At 40.7% G+C, this 20,025-nt stretch overlaps 1 protein-coding gene across 1 annotated transcript in view; it reads left to right on the top strand.

Moving 5' to 3' along the window:
* The window catches only part of LOC138300554 (acyl-coenzyme A amino acid N-acyltransferase 1-like), a 186,062-nt gene that overhangs the window by 77,775 nt on the left and 88,262 nt on the right, over window positions 1-20,025 (top strand). Inside the window, exon 2 of the mRNA XM_069240090.1 lies at window positions 9,684-10,162. Within this exon, the coding sequence (XP_069096191.1) occupies window positions 9,700-10,162 (463 nt within the window). The 5' untranslated portion in view covers window positions 9,684-9,699. The remainder of the gene's footprint in view (window positions 1-9,683; window positions 10,163-20,025) is intronic.

Raw genomic sequence — 20,025 nt, 5'->3', positions numbered from 1 at the left:
CAAATTAGAGTAAAAAAAAAATGACACTTATTCGAGGCAAACAGAGTATAAATATGCCCCTAGGTTATAATCTTTCTGTTTTTGTTAGTTGCTGGATTTTGTTTTTGGTCAGCCAAATCTGGTTGATTAATTTTCAGTTTTCCAGCATGAATCAGCCATCCACAGAGTTGGTGTCCACTACATAGAGTTGCAATTTTCTCGCTTTCTCGGCAACCAGAACCCTTTACATGTGGTAGCAGAAACTGTGTCACAAAACCCATGTCTTAGTAGTTGTCTTTTTGCACACTAATGTATTCTAAAAGCTCTTCTTCAGAAATATATGTTTGTCTTCGGAAGTCAAACAGTAACTTATAAGCTTACTTTCAAACCACATGGGGGGTTGCTTCACCCCGGACATGGCACGCAATGGCATATAGAAACCGAAGCATCAAGGCTATTGAAGCAAAACTAGGTTTAGTGGGCTATCCTCTAAAGCTTAAAGTTTTGGTCTTCACCTCATGTAACGCCTTCTAGGCCAAGGGATCTGGTTACATTAAAATGCATGCTTCCTCACCCTTGGTTGGCCCTAATCTCTGAGGCTACGTTAATCGACTCATTTAGAGGTTGGTGGTAAAAGGGTATTTGCTAATAATTGGTGGAAGCCCATTCTCACAAACTTTAGGTTCCCTTCCTCATGTAAAACAGGTGCTGTGCTTTAACGCTGGAATCATGGTCAGCTAACTGTCATAACCAACTTTGGGTGGCACAGAGTTAGTCTGTACATATACAGCATATGTGTATCACATGCACATATAAATAGTCCAAGACAATGTAACTCAACTTTCTCTTTCTTATTTGGAGTCACATAAATTAAATGAATTTTTGGGTATATAATGCTGTGTATTTGTTTCTGAGCACAGGAAGCAGGCATACCATTATACTCTTTTACTGTGTTAACAAAGGGCTACTTGACTGATTTTCCCCATGGACTTTGATTATCTTCCATGGAACAAATCATTGCACAGGATAAATATCTTAAGGTAGCTAGGGGAACTTGTTAATTGCAGCTAATCATGGAACAAATTATTCTTATTAGCTTATTAGTCTGGGGCAAATCAATATTTGAGTCATTGATAATTATTAGAAGTGGAAGCATCAGAAGGTTCATTTTAAATTAAAAATCTAATATTCAAAGCCATTATAAACTCATACCACGTGGGAAAAAGTTATGTGCTTGCAGAGCTGAAAAGACTCACTGTGTTGTTATGTAAAAGAGGTTTAAACAGGTTATACACATGTTGGGGAGTATTCAAAAAGGTATAATTACACCTGTAAATCTGCATGTGTAATGTTACTGTTAGAAATTTGGTCTCTGGCTGGCAGTCTCTTTTCATGGTCCAAGCAGAGCCGCTCACTCTAGTCAGGGTAATGGAGATACACATTTAGATAACCCATGCTCACCCCTTTGGTAGCTTGGAACAAGCAGTCAGGCTTATCTCAAAGGCAATGTGTAAAGTATTTGTACCAACGCACACAGTAATACAATGAAAACAATACAAAATGAACACCACACCAGTTTGGAAAAATAGTTAATATTTATCTAAATCAAACAAGACCAGAATGACAAAAATCCAACAAACACAAGGCAAGATATGAATTTTTGAAATAAAAAGTGTCTTACTCCATAGAAAACATTGGAAATGTTCTTTTTACATGAAGTACCGGGTTTGCATCAAAAATAAAGCCGCACGAGGAAGCATGCGTCGGAACAGTCAGTGATGTGTCAATTCCTTAATCGCAATTAGGTCGTGCATTGTTTATTCTCCGGTTGGGTAGGCGCTGTATAGTTTGTCTCTTCCACAAGAGAGCAATGCGTTGATTTCTCGATGGAGCACGGTGGTTCCGCACAGATTCTCGTTGATTTTGACGCCCAACGATGATGCATGAGAAATCCTGCTGCATGCTGATGGAAAACCGTGCTGCATGGGGTTTGAGTCATTTTCAGCAGCCGCAAGTGAGTTTTTGCGCATCATTTCTCCAGCCATGATGCAGGTGATTCGTCGATTTCCCAGCCGCGATGCAGGTGGTGCATCGATTTCAGCAGTGAGGCAGGTGGTGCGTCATTTTTACAGCTGCGTTGCAAGTGGTGCATCAAAACTTTTCCCACACAGCGTCCTGCATGTAGATTTCAACCTTTTTCTACCAGCTTCACCTTTCAAGGGCCCAGGGACTGGATAGGACACCACTTGGTAGGACAGGAGTTTCAGCAGAGAGTCCAGGTGCTGGCAGCGGAAGTCTTTGATGGCCTGAGATTTCAAAACAGGAGTCAAGCTCCGTCCAAGCCCTTGGACATTCTTCACAAGCAGGAATATACCATAAAGTCCAGTCTTTGTACTCTTTCAGGCAGAAGCAGCAACTGCAGGCCAACCCAACAAAGCACAGTCACAGGCAAAGAGGCAGTACTCCTCCTCCAGCTCTTCAGCTCTTCTCCTTGGCAGAGGTTCATCTTGGTTCCAGAGGTATTCTGAGAATCTGGGGTTTTGGGTCCACTACTTATAACCCCTTCTGCCTTTGAAGTAGGCAAACTTCAAAGAGAAGTGTCTGTTGTTCACAGGATCCTGCTTTGCCCAGGCCTGGCTCCAGACTCACACCAGGGGGTTGGAGACTGCATTGTTTGAGGGCAGGCACAGCCCATTCAGGTGCAGGTGACCACTCCTCCATCCACGCTAGGTCAGATGGCCCTTCGGGATATGCAGGCTACACCCCGGCTCCCTTTGTGTCACTGTCTAGAGGGGATTCACAAACATCCCCACTATCAGTCTGACACAGACAAGGAATACACAAGCAGGCAGAGACACAGAATGGTTTAAGCAAGAAAATACCCACTTTCTTAAAGTGGCATTTTCAAACTGACAATTTAAAAACCAACTTTACCAAAAAGAAGTATTTTACATTGTGAATTCAGAGACACCACATTCCAAATTTCCATCTGCTCCCAAAGGGAAACTGCACTTAAAAGATGTTTAAAGGCAGCCCCATGTTAACCTATGAGAGAGACAGGCCTTGCAATACTGAAAAACAAATTTGGCAATATTTCAACTAGGACATGCAAAACACATCCGTACACGTCCCACCTTTAAGATACACTGCACCCTATCCATGTGGTTTCCTAGGGCCTATCGTAGGGATGCCTTACAGGTATAAAAAATAAAAAGGGAAGGTTTGGGCCTGGCAAGTGGGTGCTCTTGCTAGGTTGAATTGGCAGTGCAAAACTGCACACACAGACACTGCAGTGGCAGGTCTGAGCCATGTTCACAGGGCTACACTTGTGGGTGGCCCAACGAGTGCTACAGGCCTACTAGTAGCATTTGATGTACAGGCCCTGGGCACCTCTAGTGCACTTTACTAGGGACTTAATAGTAAATCAAATGTGCCAGTCATGGAAAAGCCAATCACACTTACATTTTACACAGGGAGCACTTGCACTTTAGCACTGGTCAGCAGTGGTATAGTGCCCAGAGTACTAAAAACAGCCAAATCAGAGTCCACCACACAGTCAAAACATGGGAAGCAGAGGCAAAAAACACACAGGGGAGACCACGCCAAGGATGCCAAGTCTAACAGTTACTCTTCCTCTTTTGAATAGCTTACTTCCTTTAGATAGTCAAAATTTATGAGTATAAAGTTGCTGAAAAGTATAGACTTCAAACTCACCGTCTCCTGGAATTATGGATGGAGTTATTAAACACCTCAAGTACTACAGTAAAGTTATTGCTATTTGATAGGTTTCTGTTTTCCCTTTGAACTGGTATGGGTTGACTGTTGGTACCCTGTATATGAAATTCAAACTGTAAACACCAATAAAGAGCAATTACTAAAAAGGTTTCTACTATTCTGCACATTTAGCTGAGATCTGCAATCTGGGTGGATATTCTCCTTCTATAAAGTATAGAGAAATTAAAAAAATATTTTTAAAGTTTACAAAAACGTAATAAAAAATATTTATATGTCACCTGCTAAAGTAAAATGATGTTATGTATGTTTTTAGATGTAGACTTATTATTTTTTTAAATGGTGCTGCACTACCAACTAAATTTGAAATTAAATTAGTAATGCAAGTAAAAAAAATAATCTCACTAACAATTAAGTTTGTATTTATGTATTATTTGTTGATAGTACCCTGAAGTAATGTATCAAATTAATTGAAATAATGTTGTTGATAAAGTAAAGTTATGTTTATTTTTTAATTGAAAAGAGGCCATTACATAATTTTTAAAGAAAAAATGTATTATTTATAATTCATACATTCCCAATAAAATAATTTGATATATATACATGAGTAAGGCTGTTGCCGAAACGTGTTGGATTTTGTGCTGAAATAAACTGAATTTTCATATTGGAGGTGTCCTGGTTCTCCTGATATTGGAAGGAGTGTCTAAGGTTATATATATATATATATATATATATATATATATATATATATATATATTTATGTATACAAATATATATAAATATATATATACACACATTTTGATGTTCTCTTATCTATTAGATCATGCAGAGTCACTTAAGTTGCTAACAGCATGTGCTCTATCATAATGTATTTATATATATGAGCGTAACAGATTATGTCGGTATACGATGCATGTAAAGGTCAGTAATAAGCTGCTTCCCTTGGATTGAATGCACACGAGCACTTTGAACAAGGTATAAGAAAATAAATGTATTTCATGCACATCACAATATTGAGATAAACACATTGTTGATGTAGTTCATTGATGAATATGATTAGATATGGTTCATTAATTCATTTATATTGAGGAGATAAATCTGAACAGCGTATTAATCATTAAATATATGGTCAGTTATGTTTGAGTACATGCGTAGGATCACCTTAAAAATATATTATTATAACTGATATTGAGACAGTCATACTACTTGAGAGTAGAAGGTCACAGGTTAGACAACAAACTGGTTAGTCTATTAGTGATCCCTTCGGATAATATTTTGCACCTGTTACTTTATCCTTTATTATTTATAAAATTTGGATGAGAAGGGGGATTTGATATTGATGCATGCATTTAAATCAATCTCTTAAAGAATGGAGGAATCAGTAATGCGATTTTCAGTATAATAATGTGATATAAATATATTGAGATACATTTTTATCTTTGAAGTATGATTTATTTGCTAACAATTATGTGCATGATATAACTATTATAGGTTGTGTATTTTTTAACTATTGGAAAGCAGGAATCAACACAACATAGGACTGATATAAATAAGTATGTGTATATGTTATAAGAAGGCCGCCACAGTGATTCATACCTTGTATTGGTAAAAATAGACAAGGGACTAACTCACTATTTGAGGAGATTTTGGATGATGGGGGGAGTGTCAAGTAGAAGGCGTCAGCCGAAACGCATTGACATTTCATCTTTGTTTGGAAGCGGTATTGCGCTTGCACTTTATTTGAAATAAAAAGATTATATATTTATGGATTGGAAGAATTGGAAGATCATCCTTTCATGGTGGCAGTGGTGGAACTATTCTTTGGTGCAGCCGGATGTGAGTTAAAACTCACTTGTGTCGAAGATACATACATATATATATATGTAAAAAAAAATGTTAATTTACTTTCACATTATTTTCCATGCAGTTTTATTTTATTTGTAGTCCCTACCTCCATAATTTATAGGAGAGTTTTGATGCACCTATGAGCTGGAGTACATTTATGACTGTTTCGGGTCTTTTGTGGCTGTTGCAACTACAGAAGATCCTGAAGCCAGAATCCACCACAAACTCACCACCTCGTCAACACTTCAATTGCCATGGCCACCTTTCCCGAGGACTAGAAACATGCAGATGCCAATGCCCTACTAAAGATACCATTGGCAGACCCTAGCGAACTGAACAACTACAGAGCAGTCTCTCTGCTCCCAACCAAAGTATAAGAAAAAGCCATCAACCAACAACTGTCCTTACATCTGGAATGGAGTATCCTACTTGACTCCTCCATATCCGGATTCCAGAGCAAGCAAAGCAAGAATACAGCCCATTTTGCAGCTACCCACGACATCCGAGCCCGACTCAACTAAGGAGAGACTGCAGCTCTGATCTTCTTTGACTTTTCAGCAGCCTCGATATGGTCTCCCACCACACACTCATCAGAAGGCTGTACAACAGAGACATCCACAAAGCCACTCTCAGATGGATCACCTCTTTACTCAGAGGAGCAGTACCAAAAATCCACCTTTCTCTCTTCATCTCTGAACCCAAGGAAATCATCTGTGGAGTACACCAAGGATCCTTGCTCAGCCCTACCTTCTTTAACACTTATATGCACCACTGTCCAGTACTGTCAAAACCCATGGACTCAACATTATGTCCTTCACGAACAACACACAGCTCATCTGATCACTCTCCGAAAGACACCACCAACACCAAGACCAATTTCCACAACTGCATGGCAGACATCACCAACTGGATGAAGGGCTACTGCCTGAAGCTCCACATGAGCAAAACAGAGATACTGATCTTTTGAAACAAAAGCATGCCATGGGATACATTCTGGTGCTCTTTAGAACTCGAACATAATCCTAGCCCCACTCACCAAGCTAGGAACCTAGGCATCATTCTAGACAAGCTAACAATGATGAGTCAGGTCAACTCTGTCTCCTCCGTCTGCTTCTTCACCCTCTGCATACTTTGTAAGATATTCAAATGGCTACCCTAAAGCTCAGGATCATCACCCAGGCCCTCCTCACCAACTAACTGGAGTATGGCAATGCTCCTTACAAAGGGATCACAGCTCACCTCCTCTGATGACTACAATACATACAGAATGATGCAGTCAGATTTTCCCTGGGTCTCCCTAGATGCACCGACATCACCCCCTACTTCAGGAACCTCACTGGTTCCCTGTACAGAAAATATGTCAGTTCAAGCTCCTGACCCACTTGTACAAGGCCCTACACAACTGCAGATCTGCCTGCTTGAACCACCATCTGAACTTCTATTAGCTCACCCATTACATCCGACGTTGTAGATGCGGAGATCGATCCTTCTCCTACCTAGCAGTGAATACATGGAACGAGCAATCCCTTCATCTCCAGACCTCCCTATCTCTTACAGAGTTGCAAAAGTCCCTGAAGACCTGGCTATTTGGCTAATCAACTGGACCCTGCCAGTGCCTGGATACCCTCACGAGTGACAAGAAGCACTCTCCAAATCTACTGATTGATTGATTCATTGATTGATTGATTGATTAATTTTGTTTTCAAATTGCTATAAGACACCAAGGAGATATTTAGGTAGCTCACCAAAAACATCACATTTATGAGCACGAGTATATGCCTAATTCACAATGATAAACTTACACTTTTGTTTAAGTTGACAGTCTTTTGCTATTCACAAGCATATGTTACTAGTATTATCTTTATGACTGTGGGGTCTCTGCACATAAAAATATAGAACTGTCCTATTGTTTTTATGTGTGGAGACTCAACAGTTGTAAAGATACTTCTCACAAAATGCCTTTGTGAATAGCAAGCAATCATGAACTTACATAAAAGTGTAAGTTTATCTCTGTGAATCAGGCCCACATTGCATGCTGAGCAGCTTACATAAAAAACCTCTTCTGTGTCAAGGTAGTGTCAGTATATTTAGGGACACAAAGGTCAACTTACAAATGAGCACATTATAGATTCTCGGAGACAATGCCTACAACAAAGAATAACAGTTTTGAAAGATGAAAGAAAAAAATGTACAGTAGTTGTTGGTATTATAATAGTTGCATTGTAGAGGATATCCATCTTTTCTTCATGGTCCTAATTTTGATTGGTATTAGTACTCTATACATAGACACACTGCTTTTCAGTGTTACTGTGTGTGTACTATTGTCTTAAAATGATATTAGTGCAATTGATTTAACATTTCTCTAAGGCGATGTTACATGGTGCAGAAATTGCACCAATGGCATGACATTTAAATCTCTATGTGGGAAAGGTAAAAATAAATTAAGATATGTAAAAATATCAAACTTACACACAGTAAACAGTATTAGAAAACAAACGCCCAAGATTCTTGAAGTCACAGAGAGAACAATTAGTCAAACTCTCCCCAACAAGTGGACTCAGACTTTGTGTGTTCAACTCCAGGCCAGGTTTCCTATCACACACACACTTGTTACCAGCATTTACCCTAATTCTAAGTATTCCCACTCTTGGAAAGAACGAAGAGCAGATTCATTAGTTCAAGTAATCATTGAATAAAACAAAGCATGTGGTCACATGGTGGGTTCAGAAATGCAAACCATGTTTAATGGTTACAGTTTCCAAATGTTCTACTATTCTTTAGCTCGGAAGGTTTCATAGAATGTAGAAGTAGATTGTGATGATTGTTTTCTGCTTCCTGGGTAGGTATGTAATAATTGTGCTGTATCCTTGATGGATAATGATACCATTGGTGGTACATGACCTAATATGCTATTTGATTCTAGTTGGGTAACTGCGGTATTCACTTTGTACAGTTGGCTGTCCAAGGGTAGCAATTGTAAGCAATCAAGGTTACCTCCTGAGGGCAGTAGTGGGATGAAACACATCAGTTTGCTCAATATCTTGTCATTCTGATATCCTTTAAAGAGGCTAGGGACTAGATTTAGAAGAGAGTTGTGTGGAATGAAACCCAAAAAGATTGCCAAAACTCATAGCCCAGAAATACACCTCTTCTGATGCATCTGCTTGGACAGTTTCTCCCCATACTATATGTCTTGCAAAGTGATAATCTTAAATTGGCCTCCGTACCAAAACTAATATATATACGCTGAATTCACATGGAATGATTTTAGTACTGGGTGAGCCGTGAACTTAACTAAAGTTGAAACTGTATAACTGAACCAATCTATCAAAATCGGTATTAAATTGCAACGGTAATATCATGGTTAGGCTTCTGACATAAAATAATATAGTATATGGCTACTATCATCTTTTTTTATTTAGCTGAATGGGAACACAACCAGACCCCATACATTAAAAGTAAAATATGTTTTATGATATAATTTGGATGTTAGTTCGCACATAAAAATAAGACTGACAAAAGGTAATCCTAGAAGTGCGTGTTGGCATATTTTAAAGGGTCATTCTGAGTTTTGCAGTTATACTGTATTAGTAATATTGAACCCAAAATTACTAATGCTGTTGAGACCAGTAATTCCCGTACACGAAATCACTGCACCATTAAAAGTTATCCTTTATAGAATGGATATTTTTTTGTTCCGGACATTAATTTTTTAGGTAATATCTGGCAAATATTTCCTCCAGAAAACCCAGAGGGCGCAGTAATACCACACATGAAATTACATCACTTTCAGGAATCCCGATTCAGATGGTAACTCCCTTTGTCAGCCAAACTGAGAATTCCGAGAAGCTGGGAATGCGGGTTTAAGCATGAATGTCTGTATCTTCAGCAATTTGTAAACCTCTCCCTCTTCCAAGATATTTTAAATGACTACCCTTGTGTCACTAGTTATTAGATTCCTTTGACTCATTCAGAATTATGGCAGTCATTAATTAATCCAAAGTATGTATTTGGGTCCCGAGAAGTTGATGAAACTTCTCAAATGTATATCTTTACACCGCAAGTACATTTGTATTCTGATGTGTCGTTCTCTTTTGTATCTTTCCTACCTGTCAATTTACAAACAGAGAGCAGCCTTCAACCATGGTCTACCTTTCTGTGACGCCTCGGGTCTCGCTCACTGACGAACCTGTGAAAATAAGAGTCTCCGATGTGGAACCTAATCGGCTTGTGACCATTCGGGCATCACTGATAGACGAGAAAGGTTTCCTATTCCATTCGAGAGCTTTCTATCGTGCTGATGCCTCTGGAGAAATTGACCTGGAGCGAGCAGAAGCCACAGGCGGAAGTTTCCAAGGGAGGCTGCCAATGGGCCTGTTCTGGGCGTTGAGGCCCGAGAAGCCTTTCCTCAGGTTAGCAAAGCGAGATGCTTTTGGGAGTCCTTTCAAAATAACACTGGATGTATTTGACTCATTGCAGTTGGTGTCAAATCCTGATATTACACCAGTAGCCAGTCAGACAGTGGAGAGATGGTATGTGGCCCCTGGGGTGCAGCGGACACTGATCAGAGAGGGCAGAGTCAGAGGAGCACTCTTCCTTCCCCCAGGTGAGTGAACTTGAGCAACAGATTGAGCTTATTAGTATGTTTAGTTTCCTTCCACTTTACTCTTCGTCTCTCCGTTTTGAATCCTATCCTTTATGACTGTTAATTGTTTTTAAAATGCTTATTAAATGTTGTACTAAGAGTAAATTTGGCACATGTAATGTCAGTAAAATGAACACCATTATTAAGCATTAAATGTAAAACAAACAGTAACATGACCAGTAAACATATTTTATTGCAAAAAACACTCGCAGTGTGAAAAAATAACACTGACATGGTAGAGAAAAACGTTTCAAAGCCTCTACAACTTTTTTAATGCTCTTCTTTTTTTCTCTCTCTTCCTTTTTCTTTAGCCTGCCTTAGAATCCCGTTTCTTTTGTGTTCGTCTGCTTTTTATTATTACGTTTATCTTGATCTCTTTGAGTCAAAATAGTTACAATATAGTTCAATAAAGATGACCTTACAGAAATAGCATTGGATGAATCAGCAAGGGAACCCGTTTTTTTCAGTCGTTTCGTTAAAGAACACTCTATATTTGGGATTCTGTACCACAAACCACATTTAGAGCAAGAATGTTCAGCCTCTCCCACTGTAGAACAATAAATAATATTGCCTCTCGTCCCTTCAGGCTCTGGCTGCCCAACACTGGAAGGACATTATTCCTGCATGGTATGTGCTATAGAGAGGATCTCCTGGTGTAAGACACATCTACACACATTGTATTCTGTAATTGATGGAAGAACTGATGCCTGTACTCAAAGAGTTGAACACAGAATAGCATTAAACATTACTAGCGGGTCCACAGAATAATCATAGCGGCTCGCGCGGCACAATGGGTTGCTGATTTATTTATTAGGAAATCTTATATGGTACTGTCAGTCATCCTGGCCACAAGCGGACAGGATAGACAACTATAATTGTGTTCACAGGCTTATTTTCCAGTCTGTGTAAGTAGGGTTACCAGCTTTCCAACAGAAAAATGCGGGCCCTTTGTTCATGTTTTAAGATTCTGCAAATGCCAGAACATGACACTTTAGTAAAACTTTGTTTAAATCGCCCGTTTTCATTTTATGGCTTTTCTGTCTTTGTTTATTTACCAGTCATGGATCATTAAGTCAGCTCCGGAACAAATTAAAAATACTTTCTTCTTATATTTACTGATTTAGGTATCTACAGAGAGGATGAAAAAATCAGTTGTAGGTGATTTTCTTAGTTTTTCCATGACTACTAGTAATGTTGGGAAAAAAACGGGCAGATGGCAACCCTAAAAGAAAAAAGTCTTAAATTTGGCATTTTTCAAATGTTCACCTACAGGCAGTTAGTTGTAGTTGAAAGTCGGTCACAAAAGTGTGGTCTCCAAAGGTTTTTTTTTTTTAAATGAAGATAGTTGCATTTAGCGCAAAGATCTTACACCATAAATTAATCTGGAAGGGGTTATCTCCGTTCAGCAGTAGTTAACCCTATTTATCCGTCAGCGAGCCAAATAGTACATAAGCTCTGCTATTTGCTAAACAGTCAGCAAAATAGTACACAATTGCTGCTATTAAACTAGTAACCGATTGCAGTGGCGTAACAAAGGCCCCCGAAGCCCCAGCCATGTGGGGGGCCCTTGAGCACCAGGGGCCCCCTCAGCACAGAACGCTGGCCTGCAAGCCCCTGCATGTACTTTGCAGGGGAGCCCTTCAAGTTTTGTTACGTCACTGAGCAGTTGAATATAAGAAATGTCTCTGTTTATCAGGCAACACGAATAAGCAGCGTGAACAAAATCTTTATTTAGGCAGACATGAACAAAAAAGAGACTCCATGCAATGTCATTATGATGGCTATCTTGTAATAGTGATGCAGGAGAGTATGTGAAGTCTTTGAAAGTACGCGCATACACATATGTAGAGCAGTATATCCAAGAGGAAGAGCGATACTTAAGCTAAGTATGATGTAAAATTACAATAAAAATGTTGAAATTCTTACCTCTGCTTCAAGAAGTTCAGGTAATGACACACAGTTATTTTGTGCTGAAGTACAGCGGCAGCCGTCGCAAATCTCAAGGGAAGGGATGGGCAGAGGTACCTGTTCCCGTTTGCGCCACCTGCTACCTTAATCCTCTGCTCTTCTTTTGGTGTCCCAGCACTCACTGGGACACCAGAACAGGCTTCCAGCAATCCTGGTGCTGCTCTCGTGCTAAACCTAGCATGAGAGCTGTGTGAGGATTGGTCTGAGTGACTTGTTCTGCCGCTCAGACACTGCACTGGAGCCTGTGCAGTTTCAACAACCCGACTGTGTAGGTTGGAGAAACCCAAGTGCGCATATGTGTTTGGCCGGCTTAAGACACGCATCCAAACACACATGCACACATAGTGCACAGACTTCACTCCCCTGCCCCTCTCCTTCCTCCCGTGGCTCTGCCCTGCCCCTTCCTGCATTTGCTGCTGGCTGAGCCAGCAGCTGTAAAATTAAAAGATAATGAAATATTGTTTTATTTTACAGCTCCTGGCTCTTAGCTAGGGGAGCGACTCTCCTTTGCCATTGCAAAGGAGCCGTCCCTGTATTTGGCTGTCTGCTATTGACTCTACATTTATGTTTGCAAAGAATAATGAGTATGTTTTTTCAAATGAACCATATTTTATGAGTAATACATTGCCTAGATTAATGAAAAACAATATACAAACTAGAAAAACAACTCCTCATCTTGAAAATAAGGGCTACATGCATCAAGCCCAATAATGACATGTTCATAATTAAATTACATTTCAGAATTCTGAACAGTCCACATTTTCCTCCATCGTCTTTACTGGCCCATGGGTTGGGACTATTAACAACAGACTGAGTCAAAGATTCTCAAAGCTTATAGTTTAAAATACTATTGCTTTCTGATTTCCCTCTTTCATATTTGATGATACAGGCTTCCAGATTCATAAAAAGTTACCCCTCTCTTTGGTGGTGTGTGCTACCAGTTATTCCACTTCCCAAATTCGCCAGCACCCTGTGTGCCAGTTGAGGCTGGATTTTTGCTTACCTTCTCTTTCAGCTGTCAGTCTTGCGATACATAGTAGTTGATACATTAATTTTCAGTTACCTTGTCTATGTCCCTGTCACTCTAGAGGTTTCAACCCACGAACTGTTACGTTTGGGCTGTTTAGTATTGAAACTCCAACCATTTCCTTTATGGCAGCCATGCCCTCTCTCCAGTAACCTTTTGTTATGGAACATGTACACCATATGTGTAAGGATGTCCCCTCTCTGCTGCATCTCCTTCAACATCTATCTGTAGCGAAGAGGAATATTTTAAATATTTGTAGTTTATCTGGTGTTACATACCTAACCCTATTTACTTTTAATGTGGACTCCCTATGTTGGATGGTGAAGCTGGTGTTATATATGTCTCTCCAGTGGGTCTTCCACCCTTCAATGTGTATTTCATTTTGAAGTGCTGTAGACCATTAACACATGTATAACTAGGGAGGGTCTGTCTGAGGCTGACTCAAGAATCTGTAAAGTGACGCATCACATCCCTTTGTGCCTTGATTTGCATTAGGACCTTCTTTCCTTAATAAAACTTTCTTGGGGTCTACAAGGGCTTTACCTTACCATGCAAATTTGTCTAGGGTTTCTTCAAGATTGTGTAGAGTATACTTGTCAATCCAGATTGGCAGAGTCTGGGGGTAATTGAGCAATCTATTATTAAGGTTCTTTTTAATGGCCACTATTTAACCTAACAAGGGTATTTTCAGATTGCCCCACTTTACTTGATACCATTCCAAAGTGAGTGTGTTAGCGACACTCCCATGTGCATTATCGTACTTTCTTTGAATGTATGGACCTCTGATTCCATGATGCCCGAAAATAGGGATTTGTACACAGTTTTGTTGCTTTTGTACCCCAAAGCTCTTCAGTATTCCAGTAAGTTTAGGTACAGAAAGGCAGTGATTTCTTATCCCCAAGAGGGATAGAAACACATCATTGGCAAAGGGGGATACCTTATGGTCTTCCTGTTCAAATGGGACTTCTCTTCTCTGATTTCTTTGATATCATTTGATAGGCATATATGGGTATGTTTTTAATGAATTTTACAACATTCTTTCCTTCACTCATGAGAATAAATTGTGTTTTTGATGATTAAGATAATCCTGTGTATGATCTTTAAGGGTGGCACTTATTTTGGGCTTCTTGTGGAAGACCCTGTGGTTGTTTTGGTCTTCATTTTAAGGAAGGTTGTGCTAGCTCAGGGTTCTGAGTAGCCACACTGCAGCAGCTGACAAGTAACAGCAAACAGGAAAAACAGAAAGATAGGTGGCATCTGGCCTTCAGAGGGAGAGGCACTTACATAGGATAATTGGTGCTGGGGCACAATGTATTAGGATACTTGTAGGAGGTAAATTGGGTGGACGTACAGTAATGAGGCTTTTACGGAATGGAGAAAACTGATTCTCCAAATTAAATGACAAGAGTATCTGAATTGCATTAAAGACACTGAGGCTAACATTATGCATTATTCCTTTAATGGCACTCCATGCAGCACTTGGAAGTATAACATCATAAAAGGAACATTCCAGAACAGAACATATACAACATAATTATAAGACTGTGTTAGCAACAATCTGCCTCTTTTAAATGTCAATCCTAGTCGGATCCATCATGGTCAAACAGAGGCAAGGAACACTTGAAATGGAGCTTCCAAAATAATAATCTTCTTATGTCGGTTACCCATTATGAATCTTCTTCTTATGTCGGTTATTGGGTATTCTGTGGAAGAAATGGAACATTCTTGAGATGTCCAATAGGGTATGAGAGCTTGACAGCAATGCAATAAAAGGCAAAACAATAAAATAAAGGCTCTAAAACACAAAATAAAAATGTGCAGTCATGAGACATATATATTTATTTATTGTATTTATTTATTTTTATATAAGTCTGCCACAGTAGGGTTGGGAGGGTGAGATAATGTTAACCTCCATGTCTTTAATGAAATTCAGATTCTATTGTCATTTAATTTGGAGAACCGCTTTTCATTACAAGACTGGAAGCTCCCATTATGCATGTTGGTAGCCCCTAGACACCACATCAGGCAAATGCTCATTTTGTTTGCAGTAATTCATAGCAAATGTAGAAGCATTAGACCAGTCAGCAGCTCTTAAAGTATCTTCTAGCCTTCCAACTTCAAAAGAGGATTGGCTAGCCATTGCACCTCTCATAGAATGGCTTTGAATCTTTGTAAGTCAATGCCAGCTGATTGCATAGACCATTTCACCTATCTTGCAATAGCTGCTGCATTAAGTGCTTTAATAGGCTTGACAGAGGAAATTGACAACTGGTCTGTACCATGAGGATGAAATGCGTCCATTCTAGCATCATACACCTTCCTACAATCCACAACACAAAGGGGGTCATTCTGACCCTGGCAGCCGGTGACCGCCAGGGTCACCGACCACGGGAGCACTGCCAACAGGCTGGCGGTGCTCCCGAGGGCATTCTGACCGCGGCGGTTCAGCCGCGGTCAGAAAGGGTAAACCGGCGGTCTCCCGCCGGTTTACCGCTGCCCCATTGAATCCCCCATGGCGGTGGAGCGCGCTCCGCCGCCATGGGGATTCAGACACCCCCTACCGCCATCCTGTTCATGGCGGGAATCCCGCCATGAACAGGATGGCGGTAGGGGGTGCCGCAGGGCCCCCGTAAGAGGGCCCGCAAAGTATTTCAGTGTCTGCTTTGCAGACACTGAAATACGCGACGGGTGCAACTGCACCCGTCGCACCTTCCCACTCCGCCGGCTCCATTCGGAGCCGGCATCCTAGTGGGAAGGTTGATTTGCCCTGGGCTGGCGGCCGCCCGCCAGCCCAGGGCAAATCTCAGAATCACCGCAGCGGTCTTTCGACCGCGGTGCGGTGTTCTGACGGGGTTACTTTGGCGGGCGGCCTCCGCCGCCCGCCAAAGTAAGAATCACCCCCAAAGTTTTTAGCAAGAGTCAAATTTTGCATCAAAAATAAAATCAGACATAGTTTTAGTTCTTCTCGTAATCTCAAAGATAACTCTAAAGTTGTCATAAACTCTGTTAGTTACCTCCAAAGCATTAACATCAGAGACTCATCTGTATGAAATTACACAAAGTAAAGAGGCTAGCTTCATTGAAAGTCTCTTCAGATCCAGAAATCCATTACCAGGTCAGGTCGTAAGCATAGAGGACTAAGATAACATCCCATAAAGTATCATATCTACCTTAAGGTTGTCTTCTCAACCTGATCCTTTTAAGCACTCTACAGATGTTCTTACTACCATTTTACCATTGACCACGCTATGACCTGCAGAAATTACCGACCTATAGCAATTTAGTGTTCTACATCCAAGACTTCTATCGAACTGCTCTTCAAGGAAGTTAAATACCTCCACTATAGGTGCTTCCATGGGATCCAGATCCCACTACAAGCACCAATGCACTTATAAATTCCATACCCTTCTGTATCTACGGTGGGTACCTGGAGCCCAGGATTCCTCCAAGAGCTGTTCAGCTCTTACCAAAAGGCCTGTCATTTCTCTAGATCTCCTGATACTCTCCAGGCAATAAGATTCAAAGTAGCATTGAGCACTAGACACTCAGAGGGTGTTTCTCTCCATCCATGTTTAGTAAAAGGCCTTTTGCTGCAGGAAGCAAAAAGGGTGTGTCGTAAGCTAGTTCCATGGTGACTGGGAACCAAGCTTGGCAAACCCAAACTGAGTTATAAGAGCAAAGGAGCATTTCTCCAGTCTCACCTTCTGGAGAACTCTCGGAATCATGGAAAATGAAAGGAACGCATAGGCGTTGGTCCCTTTCCAGACCTGAAGAAAGGCGTTCACTGCTAGAGCACCGAGGTTTGGCATCCGATTGAAGTAATTCTTCAGCTGGTTTGTCAGTCTGCTCGCAAACAGATCTAACTGCAGAGGGCCCCAAATCTTGGAAAGAGTCTTGAAATAAAACTTGTTCTGTTTTCAGTCTCTGAAATCTCTTAAGAATCTTGAATTCCAATCCGAGGTAACATTCGCCTTTCCAGGCAGATATTCCACCCTCAGGTGTTCAGAATAAAAAGGCCAAAGCTTCTTTGCTAATTTTGAAAGGTCTAGGGATCTTGTACTACCTAAATTTATATATGCTATAGCCTAAACATTGTCCATCAATACCACCTTGCCTTGCAAACAACATTTGAAACTCATCAGGAAATAATGTCCTGCAGTCAATTCTAAATAACCAATATGATGCATTTTTTCTGCTCGAGACCATAAGGCCAGAGTCTCTTGGGGACCCAAACCTGTACCCCAGCCGGCTTAACTTGCATCTGATTCCAAGACAAAATATGGAGTACAACTAAAGATTGCCCTTATATCCCATGCGTTTAGGTTCTCTAACCACTAAGATAACTCTTTCCTTGCTTCCTTGTCCAACAATACCTTGTCTCTTTATCAAAAGCCCTCTGAAAGGCTTTTGCTTTTATCCTCTGCAAAGCCAGATAGTGTAATGGGCCTGGAAAGATTGCCTGAATGGATGATGAAAAGAGTCCCAAAAACCTGGCAAGTTCCCTTAACGCCAAGACATGTCGTTTGAGGACGTATAGTATCTCTTTACGGATTTTGGTGATCATTTTTAAGGGTAACAATAGGACCACATTCGCTGTATCTATCATGAATCCTAAGAACTCCAGAGACCTGGATGTGGCAAAAACAGATTTCATTTTGTTTTTAATCAATCCCAAGCTCTCTAAAAGTGACTTGACTACCTCTAGATCCTTGAAGATCTGTGTTGTGCATTGAGACATAATGAGTAAATCGTAGACAATCATTCAAACACCTCTTTACCTGAGGTAAGAAGCTACAGTTATCATAATCCTTGTGAAGTGCCATGGTGCTGATGATAGACCAAATGGTAGAGCATGAAATTGATAAAGCCGACCTTGCCAGGTGAATTGAAGGAACGTTTGGTGAGCACTGTCCATGGGAATGGTGAAATAGGCATCTTTTAGATCTAACTTTACTAACCAATCCCCTTTTAACAACATGTCTCTTAGCAGATGGATCCCTTCCATCTTGAAATGTCTACATACTACAAATCTGTTTATTTCTCTCAAATTTATCATGGGTTTCCACCCCTTGTCCTTTTTTCCAACAGGAAGAGAGTGCTTGTGGTCTAAAGGAACTTGAAGGTTGGCGTCCTTCTGTAGCAATGTCTCCACCTCTACTTCTACTATTTGAAATTGGGCAGAAGATAGAACCATTTCTCTTAGGGACAAACCTGAACATGTTCCTGCCAAAACTCTATCTTGAATCTTCCGATAATTTCTAGAACCCAGGGATCTTGTGTAATAGATTCCCACTTTGGGAAGAAGAGTTTGAGGTGACCTCCCACTCTTACTGGAGAACATGAAGGAGGAGAGACCATGGTACTCACCCTGAAATCCAGCTGGGGCACCTCCTAATGCTCTAGAACTTCTTCCACAAACACGCTTTCTCTGGGGCTAGAAGTTGGATGATGATCTGCCTCTGTAAGAACTTCTCGGAGTTCTGTAGCAGGAAGGCTGTGACTTGTGGAAGCCGCGGCCAGCAGAAAGTCCCCTTCTGACGGCCTGTCAAAAAACACTCACATTAAATCTTCTATGCATATTACTCAGTGCCTTGTCTAAGGTGATAAAGGTTGCCACATATTTACTTAGAGTTTTATTCATATCCTCCCTAAAAAATAGGCCTTTGGGATTCTGAGGGTTCTTTCTCTGTCAGGTCACCAAATTTAAGAATTTCTGTTCATCAAGACAACCTTATGCCTCTCTGCATTGAGCCCTGTGTTGGCGTTGCCAAGAAGCACCATGGCCCTCTTGCTCCAACCGCTAAGTAGGTCGATATCAATTGGGAGGTCGTTGGTGTAAGGCATCTCAGCCATATCTATAATCATAGCAAGAGAGCCAATAATGTCAAGAAGGTGATCCTGACAAGACTTTAGTGACCTCTTGAGGCCCTTTCTAGGGTCTCTACCCATTTTAAACAGAAATGTTTTGAGTTCAGGATCTAAGTTTGGTATAAGACACACCTTGTCCTCGATAACCGGCCTTGAGCATTCAGCCCTTAACACATTATGTGCTCCCATATCAACATGATTCCTGATCCACTTCTTGATAAATGTTGTCACATGATCAAGGGGTCATCACTAAGAGCTCCCAGGGTCTTTTATCCTATCTGGGAAGAACACATCTTCCCCTAAGAGGTCCTTCACTAGACCTCTTAGAGGAAGAAGGGCCGTCGCTATTCTCAAAAAGCTCATCATCATCCACATCCCCACGGTCTAAGTCAAGGATGTCCTAATCAGTAGGGGATTTGTCGGTTGGTTGTTCTAAACGTCTCACATTGACTACATGTAGGCCACTTAGAGCATCTGAGTCATATGAATCCTGAGAGACAGCTTTTAATTTTGTGCCGCTTGGGACATCCACAGTTCGCCAGGTGCTTGGACCTCCTTTTCTCTGTGAGGTGCATAGACCTCTCTTTCTCTGCGAGGTGCTTGGGCCTCTTTTTTTTTTTTGTAAGGTATGTCGGCCTTCTCATCGTATTTGGGTTTTCTTTTTATTTTACCTCCTTTTTAAATCACCAACGGGGTTCCCCTCTGAGGTTGGCTCAGGACCCCTCAAATGCATAACCTCATATAGGGTCTCTCGTGTGCAAGTGCACATTTCAGTCTGAATTAATCTCTTAATTAAGTCTCCACTAATAAAATGTTGAACAGTAGAAGGGCTCTTATCATCAATGTTATCCAAAGTAATACAGCTCTGCTAGATGATATCCCTGATATTAAGCAAAATGAAGTAGTTAGGGGAAAAAACACCTTCATTTCACTTTAAAAAACTGTATAGCAGCCTTACTTA

The sequence above is a fragment of the Pleurodeles waltl genome, chromosome 1_2, assembly GCF_031143425.1.
Source record: "Pleurodeles waltl isolate 20211129_DDA chromosome 1_2, aPleWal1.hap1.20221129, whole genome shotgun sequence".
NCBI classification, from domain to species: domain Eukaryota; kingdom Metazoa; phylum Chordata; class Amphibia; order Caudata; family Salamandridae; genus Pleurodeles; species Pleurodeles waltl.
Note: the sequence above shows the minus strand (reverse complement) of the source record. Positions and strands in the feature narration are given on the sequence as shown.